The 15226-nt window shown below is 45.4% G+C and overlaps 1 protein-coding gene across 4 annotated transcripts in view; it reads left to right on the forward strand.

Moving 5' to 3' along the window:
- The window catches only part of ABAT (4-aminobutyrate aminotransferase), a 105546-nt gene that overhangs the window by 50448 nt on the left and 39872 nt on the right, over positions 1-15226 (forward strand). For all 4 annotated transcript variants that reach the window (XM_003916509.4, XM_009195956.4, XM_009195957.4 and 1 more), the window contains exon 2: positions 6344-6454. In XM_003916509.4, coding sequence (XP_003916558.1) covers positions 6385-6454 — 70 coding nt within the window. In that variant the 5' untranslated portion in view covers positions 6344-6384. The remainder of the gene's footprint in view (positions 1-6343; positions 6455-15226) is intronic.

Here is a 15226-nt window from a genome sequence, read left to right on the forward strand (position 1 = left end):
GAGAGAGAGAGATTGTTGATATCTAAACGATGCAGTACCTTGCTGATAACAGGTGCCTAATTAACTTTTGCTGATTGAATTAGTGGGCGGGAGGGAGTGAATGAATGACATTAACTCTTCCAATTGTTTGAAATATATTGTGCTAAGAATTAATGTCTAACAGATCAGATTTTGTTATAAGGTCAGTTTTCTTTTTGAGGCGGCGTCTTTGCTCTGTAGCCCAGGCTGGAGTGCAGTGGCGGATCTCAGCTCCTGCAAGCTCCGCCTCGGGTTTACATGCCATTCTCCTGCACCAGCCTCCCGAGTAGCTGGGACTGGCGCCCATGCCACCTCGCCCAGCGGATTTTGTATTTTTTAGTAAAAATTGGGGTTTCACCGTGTTAGCCAGGATGGTCTCGATCTCCTGACCTCATTGATCCGCCCGTCTCGGCCTCCCAAAGTGCTGGGATTACAGGCTTGAGCCACGGCGCCCGGCCATAAGGTCAATTTTTCAACGGCAGGCCACCAAAACGTCACCACGGTATACTTTCCAATGTGACATTTTGTGATTGAAAGCGTGTGGGTTTGGCTCTCACTTTTGCAGAATATTCAAATGTTGAGTTATCTGAGATACTTGGATTTTCAAAAACATGTTTAATGGAAATTGAATTGTGTGTCGCCTCTGTGCTCCCTGTTTGAGACAAGTGGTTTTAAAGGAAAGACATCAACTGCACTTTCTACATAGTTACTGTGTTGCTAAATTAATAGGCTTACATTGAGTCGGATATGCTGGGATAAAAAAAAAAATTACATAGTTACTGTGTTGCTAAATTAATAGGCTTGCATTGAGTCAGATATCCTAGAATAGAAAAAAAAAAATAATCCATTGAGTTATTAAGAAAAGAGTTTGGGCCGTGCGCAGTGGCTCACGCCTGTAATTCCAGCACTTTGGGAGGCCGAGGCGGGTGGATCACAAGGTCAGGAGACTGAGAACCTCCTGGCCAACATGGTGAAACCCCGTTTCTACTAAAAATACAAAAATTAGCTGGGTGTGGTGGCGCGTGCCTGTAATCCTAGCTACTAGGGAGGCTGAGGCAGGAGAATTGCTTGAACCAGGGAGTCAGAGGTTGCAGTGAGCTGATATGCCACTGCACTCCAGCCTGGCAACAGAGTGAGACTTCGTCTCAAAAAAAAAAGAGTTTGATTTCTCAGTTAATTCATGACCACACTTTCCAAGCCCATACTTTCTCAAAGAGTTTCCTCTGATGAAAAGCAATAACATTTATTCTGTGAACTAGGTCATTTTTATTCATGAAGCCTTATATCAACAATAGCTAGGGGCCGGGCACGGTGGCTCATGCCTGTAATCTCAGCATCTTGGGAGGCCAAGGCAGGCGGATCACTTGAGCTCAGAAGTTCGAGACCAGCCTGCACAACGCGACAAAAACCTGGCCCTACTGAAAATACCAAAACTAGCTGGGCGTGGTGGCTTTTGCCTGTAGTTCCACGTACTTGGGAGGTGGGAGGATGGCCTGAGCCTGGGAGAGGCAGAGGTTGCAGTGAGCCAAGATTATACCACAGCACTCCAGCCTGGGTGACAGAGGCAGACCCTGTCTCAAAAACAAGAACAAAAACAGCTAGGTGTTTTTTTATTATCTGGATTAACTGATGTTACAATGCATGGAGGCAGGGGCTTTGGCGTCAGACAGTCTCAGGTAAGCCTATGACTGAGGCCACATGTCATAACCTCTCTGAGCCTCCCTTTTATCATCTCGGAACAGGGAGATACCCAACTTCCATAGATGGTTGAGCAAAGTGAGGGGAGTAATGTACCCTTCAGAATGTCTCACACAGACTGGGTACCGTGGCTTATGCCTATAACCCCAGTACTTGAGGAGGCCAAGGTGGGAGGATCACTTGAGTCCAGGAGGAGTTTGAGACCAGCCTGGGCAACATAGCAAGACCCCATCTCTAAAAAAATATATTTAAAAAATAACTGGGCATGGTGGTGCATGCCTGTAGTCCCAGCTACTTTGGGGGGCTAAGGTGGGAGGATCTCTCGAGCCCAGGAGTTCAAGGCTGCAGTGAGCCATGATCACACCAGTGCACTCTAGTCTTTCTTTGGTCTAGCCCTTTTTTGTCTTAAAAAAAAAAAAAAAAAACAAAAACAAAAAAAACCCTGTTTGAATGCTGGCTCATCTCAGTGGGTAGAGGGTGTTGTCAGGACTCTGGCCCAGCCCCATCTAGTCAACCACGGCCAGTAGGGCCAGGTCTACACCCCTGTAGAGGAACGGGGAAGTGTCTGAGAATGGGGAGAATGGTGTGCCGAGCAGAAACCCCAGAAGATACTTCCTGCACCAACCCCACCCCACCCGTGATAGTACCTCAGTTGTCTGAAGACAGGATAATGACCTGTCTCTGTCTTCTGGGAGCTACCTCCTAGGGCTCTGCGGATGAAATGAGATGGTCCTACAGCACCAGCTGAGAGCCTGCACGTAGCAAGTGCCCAGTACTTGATAATGCTTGGAGGGCAAGGGTAGCCTCTAATTGATCTTTGTGTGCCCTTGTACCCAGTGGAGGGTTCGGCACATGGTAGGTGTACCATGAATGTTCGTAACACAAATGCATCAATGGTAATCACCTCCCTCCTTCATTTACTCTTTCCTTCTAATAATACAGGCAACATTCTATTAGCTCTGTGGGCAGCCAGAGCGTGCTGCCAACTCGCCATCCTGGGCTCAGTGCCTGATTCTCCACACTATTCCTGCCCTGTGCTGCTCAGCCCACGCGTTTCCCAGCACCTGCACCTCTACTCTGAACCCAGCCTATCGTTCCTCCTTGCCCTGTTCTGTCTCCTTGGATTCAGGCCTCCCCTCCAGCTGTGGGATCTCTGTAGGTCTGTATTTATCACCTCTGGTTGGCACTTCCTGTATGCTGTCATCACAGGAGCATAAGGGTGGGAGAAGCCTCTTGATCTTCATCTGGGTCCAGGGTGGAATTTCTGTCCACTGTGGGGCTGGGTAGAGTCGGGCAGCCCAAGGCAGGGCTGCATGAGGAGAGGGCTGTGTCCCCAGGGTCTGTCACAGAGTAAGTTTCAGGTCTCATAATTTGCTATAAATCCATGCATTAGGCACAAGCCAGGATTCCTGAGCCAGATATCGCTCAATCCCAATGCTCACTCCACCACCAACTTGCTGTGTCCTGGGTAAATCATATGGCTTCTTTTTAAAAAATAAATTATTTTAATTTGTTTACTGTCCAAAGCACTCATTAATTGTTTATTTATCAAGAGAAACTATTTGTAATTTGTGTGTGTGTGTGAGATGGAGTCTCACTCTATCGCCCAGGCTGGAGTGCAGTGGTGCGATCTCAGCTCACTGCCATCTCTCCCTCCCAGGTTCAAGTGATTCTTGTGCCTAATTTTTGTATTTTTAGTAAAGACAGGGTTTTACCATGTTGGCCAGGCTGATCTCGAACTCCTGACGTCAAGTGATCCACCTGCCTTGGCCACCCAAAATTCTGGGATTACAGGAGTGAACCACTTACCGGTCCAAAGAGAAGCTATTTCTTAGCCCACATATTCATGTTTCATAGTTCAGGAACACAGGTCAGTGATAAACTTCTAGGTAATTCAACCCAAAGAAATTCTTTATATTCCAAAATCACTTTGCACTCTGAACAATAACAGTTGTCCTCATCGCCTCTGCATATGCCTTCTTTCTTGGTTCAGCCACAGCAAACTTAGAGAGCTGCAACGCTCCGACTCTCTATAAGTCAATAGACTGCTCCGACAATGTGAAATCGCAAATACTGGGCCAGAAGGCCACACACCTGAGTTTTGTCAAAGCACTGGAAATCGAGGTAGTTGTCCTTGATAGGTATGTCAACCTCAACACCAATGTCTTTCCTGGATCGCGCGCTGTAGTTTTAAAATCACCCGCATTGGCGCCCAGCGACTCCGCCTGTAATCCCAGCACTATGGGGGCCGAGATTGGATCATGAGTCAGGAGATCAGACCATCCTGGCTAACACAGTGAAGCAGCGTCTCTACTAAAAATATAAAAATTAGCGTGGTGGCGGTGCCTGTAGTCCCAGCTACCGAGGAGGCTGAGGCAGGTGAATGGCATGAACCGGGAGGCAGAGCTTGCAGTGGGCAGGGGTGGCGCCACTGAACTGCAGCCTGGGCGTGGAGTGAGACTCCATCCAAATAAATAAATAAATAAGCCGTAAATATGACACACATAACATAAAATTTACCATCTTCACCATTTTTAAGTATCCAGTACGGTAATATAAGCACTTTCTTTTTTTTTTTTTGAGATGGAGTCACCGTCTCTTCAAACTTTGAATGCAGTGGTGCAATCTGAGCTTTCACTACCTCCGAGGTTCATGCTATTCTCCTGCCTCAACCTCTCCCCAAGCTGGGACTGCCTTCCCTGCCTTCCTCAGATATTTTGTATTTACAATGAGAGCGAGGAATTTCACCATGTTAACCAGCATGTCTCTCCCTGACGCTGTGATCGCCGCCCTTCTGTTTCCAGGAGGTTGACTACTTTAAATGTTTCACATGAGAGGAATCATGCAGTATCTGATCTTTTGCAACTGGCTTATTTCACTTAGCATAGTATCTTCCAGGCTCATCCATATTGCAGCATGTGACAGGATTTCCTCCTTTTTTAAGGCTGCATAATATTCCACTGTGTGGATATGGCATATTTTTTCCCGTTCATCTGTCAATGGACGTCTAGGTTGCTTCCACCTCTTGGCTATTGTGAATAATGCTACAGTGAACATGGGTTAAAATACATCACTTCTGGAGCCTCAGTTTCCTCATCCGTAAAATGGGGATAATCATGCCTGCCCCATTGTTGCTGGCACACGAAGAAAGCCTGATAAATCATGCTCCTAGCACCTTTCACTTTTCCTTCAAGATGCTTCTCCCCACCATAATGATGCCCTTTTAATGTTAGGATTCATTTCACTCTCTTTGTTCCTTATGAGGATGTAAGCTCCAGGCCTGCCTCATTCATCCCTGTATGTCCAGCCTGAGAAACAGTACTTGTTACAAAGTTAGCACTCAGTGGAGTACTTGTTGCAAAATAAATAGAGGGATTTTGATGGAGTGTTTGGGCTAAGTGTTGCGTAACCGTGAGGTTTGCTGACTCTGGGGTCACACACAACTGAGTTCTGCTTTCAGATCCACCACTTAACCTCTCTGTGCCTCAATTCCCTCCTCTGTAAAAAGACCATGGAGCATAGTTGTGCATGTTAATAATAGTAATAAATATCAATCATACTGTATATAAAGCGTTTTGTGCCGCATGCATCACACAGAAAGGACTCGGGAAACAGGGTCCATGAAGAGGAATGACACATGAATGGTGCTGTCGCTGTTCTGAGATACAAGTTTTGTTCTGAGATTCAATACCGTTTATGTAAAAAATACACATGCCAATTAACAAAACAGGTTTTTAGCAGAAAGATCTACAAACAGAAGGATGCACAGAAAACACATTTAAATGATGTTCTGGAGAGAGGGAACAGGGAGCAAGGAGAGATGATAAAAGGAAACAAACTAGGGGATAGGGGGTGCTCCAGGTTCCCAATAAGAATGGCAATCAGAGCTGGACACGGTGGTTCATACCTGTAATCCCAGCACTTTGGGAGGCCGAGACAGGCAGATTACTTGAGGTCAGAAGTTCGAGACCAACCTAGCCAACATAGTGAAACCCAGTCTTTATTGAAAAAAAAAAAACCTGGGCGTGGTGGCATGCTCCTGTAATCCCAGTTACTCAGGAGGCTGAGGTTGCGGTGAACCGAGATCGAGCCACTGCACTCCAGCATGGGCGATAGAATGAGACTCCATCTCAAAAAAAAAAAAAAAAAAAAGTGAATTAAAGTATGTATTCAGTGTCATATAGTTTTGGGTTTTTTTTGAAACAGGGTCTCACTTTGTCGCCCAGGCCGGAGAGCAGTGGCACGATTATGGCTCACTGCAGCCTCAAATTCCTGGACTTAGGCGATCCTCCCACCTCAGCCTCCTGAGTAGCTGGGACTATAGGCACGCACCACCACACCCAGCTAATTTTTAAAGTTTTTGTGAAGATGGGATCTTGCTATGCTGCCCAGACTGGTCTAGAACTCCTGGACTCAAGAAATCCTTGGTCTCCCCATGTGCTGAGATGACAGGTGTGAGCCACCGTGCCTGGCCTAATATATAAAGTGCATGTTCAGTATAAAACCCAAGCATTTGACAATGTCAGAAGAACCTTCTCCACTAGGTGGGAAGTGGTGAGAATGGGATCTTTGACTGAGAGGGGAGTGGTCTTCGTGGGACTAAGTCTGCATTTCTGGTTTCTTTCAGGGTGGCAGCACGCAAAGAGCATCCCTGTCCCTCAAGGGGTCATGGCCTCCATGTTGCTCGCCCGGCACCTGGCCTGCAGCTTCCAGCACAGCTACCGCCTGCTGGTGCCCGGTAAGCCCCCGGGGTCTTGACAAGAACTGGTCCTAATGGAAGACACCATCCAGACTAGGGATTCCTGGGCTGGAAGAGCCCTTGGGGATAAAGGGACCAGCCAGTGAGTGTTCCTGGGACTGTCCCACTGTATTAGTCTGTTCTCATGCTGCTAATAAAGACATACCCGAGACCGGGTATTTTATAAAGAAAAAGAGGTTTAATGGTCTCACAGTTTCACATGGCTGGGGAGGCCTCACAATCATGACGGAAGGTGAAGGAGGAATAAAGGCACGTCTTACATGGAGATAGGCAAGAGAGCGTGTGCAGGGGAACTGCCCTTTATAAAACCATCAGATCGTGTGAGACTTACTCAATTAACTCTCATGAGAACAGCATGGGAAAGACCCAATCCCATGATTCAGTTACCTCCCACTGGGTCCCTCCCACAACACGTGGGAATTATGGGAGCTACAATTCAAGATGAGATTTGAATGAGGACACAGCCAAACCATATCACCCACTATCCATAAAACTATCACCATTGCTACCTCCTTTCCCTCTCCCATCTCTGTCATATGATCCTGTCACACGTGCCTCAGTGGGACGGGAATGGATCCACCCTGGAGCCACTCTGCCTGCAGATAGGCGATGGCCTCCACAGCCAGACGGTCCCAGGCCATCTCTGCAGGGACCGCTGGGGAAATCACGAATCTGGGGTTGCTGCTAAGGAACAAAGAAAGCCATAAACAACTCCGAAATTGACCTAAAGGCCAACTGTGTTTCAAAGTCACTGGATCACTGGACGGGAGGCATCATCTTAGGAATGTGTCACCCCCACTCCACCCCACACCCATGGCCACCTGCACAGGCTCCTTCTTCCTTCTGTTTGACCTCTTCAAGACCTCCCTCCCAGTAGTCCCACGAGGCAGACCCGAGTGAATCCCATTTTATAGGTAAGAGAACTGAGGCTCAGAGAAGCAAAGCTAGTTGCCCAAGGTCACACAGCCACTCGCATGCAATTCTGTCCAGCTCCGATGCTAAGTACTCCTCCAGGTGCCTCCGTGTGGCTCTGGAGACAGAGCCGCCAGCAGGAGCCTCCCTTCGGATGCCCCGAGATTGTTCTCCTGCAGAGATATAAACTGCCTGGCCCGGGCCTGGCCATGACATAGGTTCAGAAAGACCAGTGAGCCGGGTGCGGTGGCTCACGCCTGTAATCCCAGCACTTTGGGAGGCTGAGGCGGGCGGATCACGAGGTCAGGAGATCAAGACCATCCTGGCTAACACGGTGAAACCCCGTCTCTACTAAAAATACAAAAAATTAGCCGGGCGTGGTGGTGTGTGCCTGTAGTCCCAGCTACTCAGAGGCTGAGGCAGGAGAATGGCGTGAACCCAGGAGGCGGAGCTTGCAGTGAGCTGAGATGGTGCCACTGCACTCCAGCCTGGGCGACAAAGCGAGACTCCATCTCAAAAAAAAAAAAAAAAACAGAAAGACCAGTGAATCTCCAGTCTGTCCCCAGCTCTCTCAGAGCCCCTGTGCTTCTCATCACAGTGTCCCTTGTTGTCAGGCCTTACTGCCTTCTGAAGGCAAACTGCTAGCCATGTGCTTGGTCTGCATGTTGAATGCTGGTATGTATGTCCTGGGTGGGATAAACAGTAGGAGTGTTCGCCCCTCCCCAGGGAGTATTAGCAGGCTTGATTTTAAAATAAACATCTTGGCCGGGCACAGTGGCTCACAACTGTAATCCCAGCACTTTGGGAGGTGAGGTGGGCAGATCACCTGAGGTCAGGAGTTCGAGACCAGCCTGGCCAACATGGTGAAACCTCGTCTCTACTAAAAATACAAAAAAAAAATTAGCCGGGTGTGGTGGTGGGTGCCTGTAATCCCAGCTACTTGGGAGGCTGAGGCAGAAGAAGCACTTGAACCCAGAAGGCAGAGGTTGCAGTAAGCTGAGATTGAGCCACTGTGCTTCAGCCTGGGTGACAGAGCAAGAAAAGAAAGAGAGAGAGAGACAGAGACAGAGAGAAAGAGAGAAAGAAAGAGAGAGATAAGGAGGGAAGGAGAGTAGCAGGGGAGGAAGGGAGGAAGGGAGGGAAAGAAAGAAACTAGCTGACTAGCTGGGCACAGTGGCTCACACCTATAACCCCAGCACTTTGGGAGACTAAGGCAGGAAGATCGCTTGAGCCCAGAGATTTAAGACTAGCCTGGGAAACATAGGGAGACCCTGTCTCTATGAAAAATACAAAACTTAGTTGGACATGGTGACATGTGCCTGTAGTCTCAGCTACTGGGGAGGTTGAAGCGGGAGGATTGCTTGAACCTGGGAGATTGAGGCTACAGTGGGCCATGATCATGCCACAGCACTCCAGCCTGGGTGGCCTTGTCTTCAAATAATAATAATAGATAAATAAATTTTTAAGGACACTAAGAAACTGACCTTGGTATGTTACCATTAACCAAACTCCAGACTTATTTGGCTTTCACTCATTTTTCCTTTAAAGTCTTTTTTTGCTCCAAGATCCAATCCAGGTACACATATGGCATTGATTTGTCTCATCTTCCATGGCCTCCTCTGGTCTGTGACCGTTTCTCAGTCTTTTCCTTATTCTTCTTGACCTTGATAGTTTCGAGAAGTTATCAATGGCTTTTGAAGTTTTGCTTTTCCTTTTTCCTTTTCTTTTCTTCTTTTTTTTTCTTGTGTTTGTGTGTGTGTGTGTGTGTGTGTGTGTGTGTGATTTTGAAATGGAGTCTCGCTCTGTCACCCAGGCTGAAGTGGTGCCGTGGTGCAATCTCAACTCACTGCAACCTCCACCTCCCGGATTCAAGTGATTCTCCTGCTTCAGCTTCCCAAGTAACCGGGATTACAGGCACCTGCCACCACTCCCAGCTAATTTTTATATTTTTTGTAGAGATGAGGTTTCACCATGTTGGCCAGGCTGGTCTCCAACTCCTGACCTCAAGCGATCCGCCCATCTTGGCCTCCCAAAGTCTTTGGATTACAGGCATGAGCCACTGCATCCAGCCGACATTTTGCTTTATTTATTGATTGATTTATTTATTTATAAGAGAAGCATATTAATGTTTACCCATAATTATGGTAAAATAAATCAGAAAGATGTAGTTTTGGAGGGCTCTAAGTCAGAAAGAGAGTCTGGCACAGATGATCCATTCATTCCATAACTAAGGCTGTTGAGCACCTACTGCATGCCAAGTGCTGTCCTGGGTACTGAGGATGTGGCAGTGAAGAAAGAGATGTGGCTCTTTGGAGCTCTAGCCTGGTGGCACATGTGGCACCATCTTTAAAGGTCATTCTCAAGGACATCTGAGCCTTCTTAAGGAGACACCATGGGAAAAGTACTAGATCAAGATTCATATGATTGGATTACTGGCTTCACCACACATTAACCAAGTGCGCCTAACCGATACACCTTATCGAAGACTCAGTTTTCTCATCAGGAAAATGGGTCTAATAATCGTATCCTTCCTATTTCACAAATTTCTTGCATTAGAAGAAATAGTTCATATGAGCCAGGCACAGTGGCTCATGCCTATAATACCAACACTTTGGGAGGCTGAGGCGGGTGGATCACCTGAGGTCAGGAGGTCAGGACCAGCCTGGCCAACATGATGAAACCCCGTCTCTACTAAAAATACAAAAATTAGCTGGGCATGGTGGTGCACACCTGCAATCCCAGCTACTTGGGAGACTGAGGCAGGAGAATCGCTTAGAACCCAGGAGGCGAAGGTTGCAGTAAGCCAAGATTATACCCCTGCACTCCAGCTTGGGTGACAGAGCAAGACTCCGTCTCAAAAAAAAGAGAAATGGTTCATGTGAAAGCACTTTATTTGTATTTACAGTAAGGTGGGAAGTGTCCTAACTCCCATTTTACAAGCATGGAAATACAGGCACAATGCCAAAAAATAAAAAATAAAAAAAGAAATGGCTAAATCACAGAGTTCCTTACCTTTACCTCTTCTGCATTTACTTGGCTGGAGCTGAATCCTTTTTGGCACATTTATGATTTAGAAAACCATATGGTGAGATTTTGTCTTTTCTTTTGACTTATTGATTTGGGATATCTAGTAAGCCAGAATATGGCTTTTTAAGAATACTGAAACACAGTGTTGGCAAAGATACAGGAATATGTGCACTCTCCTACACTGCTATTAGGCAAGTAGCAACCAGGGGAAGGGTTAAAAAATGATAGGAATTACAGCTTACTTTTAATCCAGTTAGCCTTTACCACCACTCCTTAAGGTAGAAGAAACTGCAAGTCAGGGAAATTAAGTTGCCAGAGTCACAGAGCTGATTAGCAGCTGAGCCAGGCTTTTGAGCTAAGCCCAGTTGGCTCCAGGACCCAAGCCACTGTATTAGTTGTCTGCTGCCACATAACACATACCCCCAAATTTAGCAGTTTGGGATCCTATGTTTATTATCTCACAGTTTCTGTGGTTTGGGAATCCAGGGGTGACTTAGCCAGATCCTCTGGCTCAAGGTCTGTGATGAGGGTGTAGTGAAGCTGTCAGCTGGGGCTGTGGTCTCATCTGATGGTTCAACGTGGCGGTTGGAGGATCCACTGGTAGTCCCACTTATGGGGTTGTGGCTGGATTCAGTTCCTTGGAAGCTGTCAGCCAGAAGCCACTCTCTCAGTTCCTTGATATGTGGACATCTTCACAGAGCTGCTTACAATGTGGCAGTTGCTCCCTCAAAGCAAGAGAGGGTGCCAAAAATGGAAGCCTCAGCTTACAACCATACCCACAGTGTTTTCCTGCTTCTCCATGGTATCTGCACGCATCAGGTCACTGTGAGGCCATTAAACATGATGATAGTTAACAATCTGAGGTGGTGTTCCCAATGGCACCATTTTATGCCTCCTCAAAACTAATCTTTTTTTTTTTTTTTTTTGAGACTGAGTCTCGCTTTGTCGCCCAGGCTGGAGTGCAGTGGCACCATCTCGGCTCACTGCAAGCTCCGCCTCCTGGGTTCACGCCATTCTCCTGCCTCAGCCTCCGAGTAGCTGGGACTACAGGCGCCCGCCACCTCGCCCGGCTAGTTTTTTTGTATTTTTGTAGTAGAGACGGGGTTTCACCGTGTTAGCCAGGATAGTCTCGATCTCCTGACCTCGTGATCCGCCCGTCTCGGCCTCCCAAAGTGCTGGGATCACAGGCGTGAGCCACCGCGCCCGGCCAAAACTAATAATCTTATGTTGGTAAATAGGATACAGAGAGTGGGAGACCACATCAAAATTGTTATCGCTGGGTAGAAAATTAAATGTGTTTTCTTTTTTCCATGTTGCTTCTTGGTATCTTCCTCAATAAGCATTTTATCACAAAATAAGTCGGGTGGATAGTTGCAGGAGCAGATAAAAATTTTTTTAACAGAAAAGCAGAGCAAATAACTCCAGTAGGGCTTGACCTTCATTCTGGCCAGGCTCACGTACAGAACTTTGGCCGTTTGGGAACATGACATTCGTTTATCACTCTCAGTCTAAAGATCAAGAGAACATTAGAAATGTTTGCTACCTGCTTTATAGTTTGGAGCTAAAAATGGACTCTGGCTTGGCATGGCCACTGAGGGCTGTGAGCCCCAGAGGGCCGGGCTGGATGGACCGTTAACCCACTGTGTCTAGTCGTGTGTGTTATACTCTTGCCTTCTGGATGTTATTTTATTCATGAATGAAAATGCTTGATCAGTCAGTATTAATTCAAACTGGTTTTTTGCATCTTTGTGATCATGATCAAAATTTGCCTTTGGGAGAAGTGTGTTGTTTTGCTGTAAATGTTTCATTCAGAGGCTAGCACTAGATGAAATCAAAGATGGCCTCAGTTCTATTCATAGCATCTAGGAAAGAGGTCAGATGGGCAAATTTCCTGCTAACCACTTGCTAGCTGTGTGATCTTGGGCAAATTAATTAACCTCTCTGAGCCTCAGTGTCTTCTTCTGTAATGTAAGAATAATAACACAAACTCCTCATAGGAGTTTGTGATAATTAAATGAGATAAGCCATGTAAATTGCTCCGGATGATTCCTGGTTTGTTCACCCTAAGTGCTCAATACACACTTGAATCTGCTTTTGTGTCTTCATAGATGAGATCCAAGAAAAGATTTACTTGTCCCTTCAATTTTTGTTCTGTTCTTTTGTGGTGTCTGGTGTTATATGTCATCATTAAGAGAATATTCAATGTAGTAGTATTTGGTTGTTTTCCTCTTTTAAAAATGCCAACATTGAGATATAGAAGGAAACGCAGAAGTATTGGAATTGCAAGAACCTGGGTTCCAGTACTGACTCTGCAACTCACTAGCTGTGTGACATCAGGAAAGTCACTTAACATCTCTGATCCTCATTTGTAAACTGTGAACAACAATACCCATCTATATTGTTGTATTTACTTGTGGATTACTTAAAATAGATGGGAGTTTGCCTAAATAGGGCCAGCCTAGCATTTTAGTAAAGACTGAATATGTGTTAATTTCCCCATTCCCCCACTTTCTGATAGCACAGTTGCAAACAAACTTATGGAAAACATGATAGGAACTGATACAGTTCTTGGAACAGACCCATCTGCCTTGCAGCTGTCCTCAGCATTCCTGGCTTGTGCCCCATAGCTCCCAGTTGGCCATTTCTCACCCTTTCTTCACCACCTCTCCCAGCTCCTGTTTCCCCATGGCCTTGACATCCTCATTATTGCGGCTCCATTTGATCCCACGCTCTCCAGTCATTTCTCTCGGGATCCATTCAGTCGCAGTTCCCCCTGTGAACTGCTCCCATTTCCAGTGTTTCCACACTCCAGTTCCCAAGAAATCTGATTGCTACAATGCAATGTCAAGACACTTTCTGGAGAAAAGAAAGGAGGATGTGTGTGTCCTCATTTAAGAACAGCTTGCTAATTTCTAATTTTTCATTTTCCTCCTTTGCTGGAAACAAAGCAAGATTTGCACCGGTGAAGAGCTATTTTTATCAAAATATGCATCCCTGAAGATCTAGTTGGAATCAATGCTGTCCTGTAATCCTGAGTTCTGGCCAAGGAAAAGATAAATAGTGTAAAAAAGTAGGACTGGGCACGGTGGCTCACACCTGTAATCCCAGCACTTTGCGGGGCCGAGGCAGGTGGATCGCCTGAGCTCAGGAGTTCGAGACCAGTCTGGGAAACATGGCAAAACCCCTTCTCTGCCAAAAATGCAAAAAATTAGCCAGGCATGGTGGCGCATGCCTGTGATCCCAGCTCCTCAGGGGTCTAAGATGAGAGGATTGCTTGAAACCGGGATGCAGAGGTTGCAGTGAGCCAAGATCGCACCACTGCATTCTAGCCTGGGTGACAGAATGAGACCCTGTCTCAAAAAAAAAAAAAAAAGTAGCCAGGCACAGTGTTGTATGCCTCTAGTCCTAGCTACGTGGGAGGCTGAGGCAGGAGGATCACTTGAGCCCAGGAGTTCAAAGCCAGGCTGGGCAACATAGCGAGACCTCATTTCTTTAAAAAAAAAAAAAACAAACAGTCATCGATACGTTCTAGGGCCTTTAAGTCTCTTCTAATGGAATACTCTTTAGGAATTCCCTTTTTCAGATCAAAGAGAAGAAAATAAAAGCTGGTTTTTTTCATCCTTATATAAGTGTACTGCTGTATTTTAACTGTGCTTTTTGTTCAAAAGACAGCATGATGTTACATAATTAATTCAGAAACCTTTGATAACCAAAGCAATTATGGAAAATTAAGAGTGAATTTAAATATATTTCTAAATCTCATAGCTTTGTATAGTTCAACAAGCTGAGTGTGTCTGTGTGTGTGTGTGTGTGTGTCACGGGAGATCTTGGCACATTTCTTAACTTCTCTGAGCTTTAGAGTCCTCTCTTATGTAATGGAAACAGTTTTATAGTATATTTTTTATAATATATTATATAGCCGGGCGCAGTGGCTCATGCCTGTAATCCCAGCACTTTGCGAGGCCGAGGTGGGCGGATCACAAGGTCAGGAGATCGAGACCATCCTGGCTAACTTGGTGAAACCCCGTCTCTACTAAAAATACAAAAAATTAGCCGGGTTTGGTGGCGGGCGCCTGTAGTCCCAGCTACTGGGGAGGCTGAGGCAGGAGAATGGCGTGAACCTAGGAGGCGGAGCTTGAAGTGAGCCGAGATCGTGACACTGCACTACAGCCTGGGTGACAGAGCGAGACTCCGTCTCAAAAAATATATATACATATATATAAAAAATATATATATTTTTAGTTATCTTATATAATATATATTTTAGGTACAATGTATTATATATATTTTAGTTATAATATATTATATAATATATATTTTAGTTATAATGTATTATACAATACATATTTTTGTTATAATATTATATATATTTGTTATAGTATATTGTATATATTTTGTTATATAATATATATTTTAGTTATAGTATATTTATATTTTTGTTATAATAATATATTATATAATATATATTTTAGTTATATAATATATTTTTGTTATATAATATATGTATATTTATTATATATATGAAGACGAAATTTGATTATTTATGTAATTTATATAAAGTGTCCACTGATTCCCTAGTTTGAACAGTGTAAGCGGCAGTAAGAGGAATTAACATTTCCCAGCCAACGAAGACTAGTATGGGAAGGGTGAAGATCAACAGTAACACTAAAGGGATTTCTAGGGGTTCCTGACGGTAAACCCTCACACACTTGTCTTGGATTCACTGCACCTGTCTTTCACTCAGGGATCAGCAAGGCTTGGGCTTGAGCTACCCTTTGTGTTTCAGCAACATACGGAGCTAAAAAGAGTTGT

This window comes from Papio anubis, chromosome 18 (assembly GCF_008728515.1).
Source record: "Papio anubis isolate 15944 chromosome 18, Panubis1.0, whole genome shotgun sequence".
Lineage (NCBI taxonomy): Eukaryota > Metazoa > Chordata > Mammalia > Primates > Cercopithecidae > Papio > Papio anubis.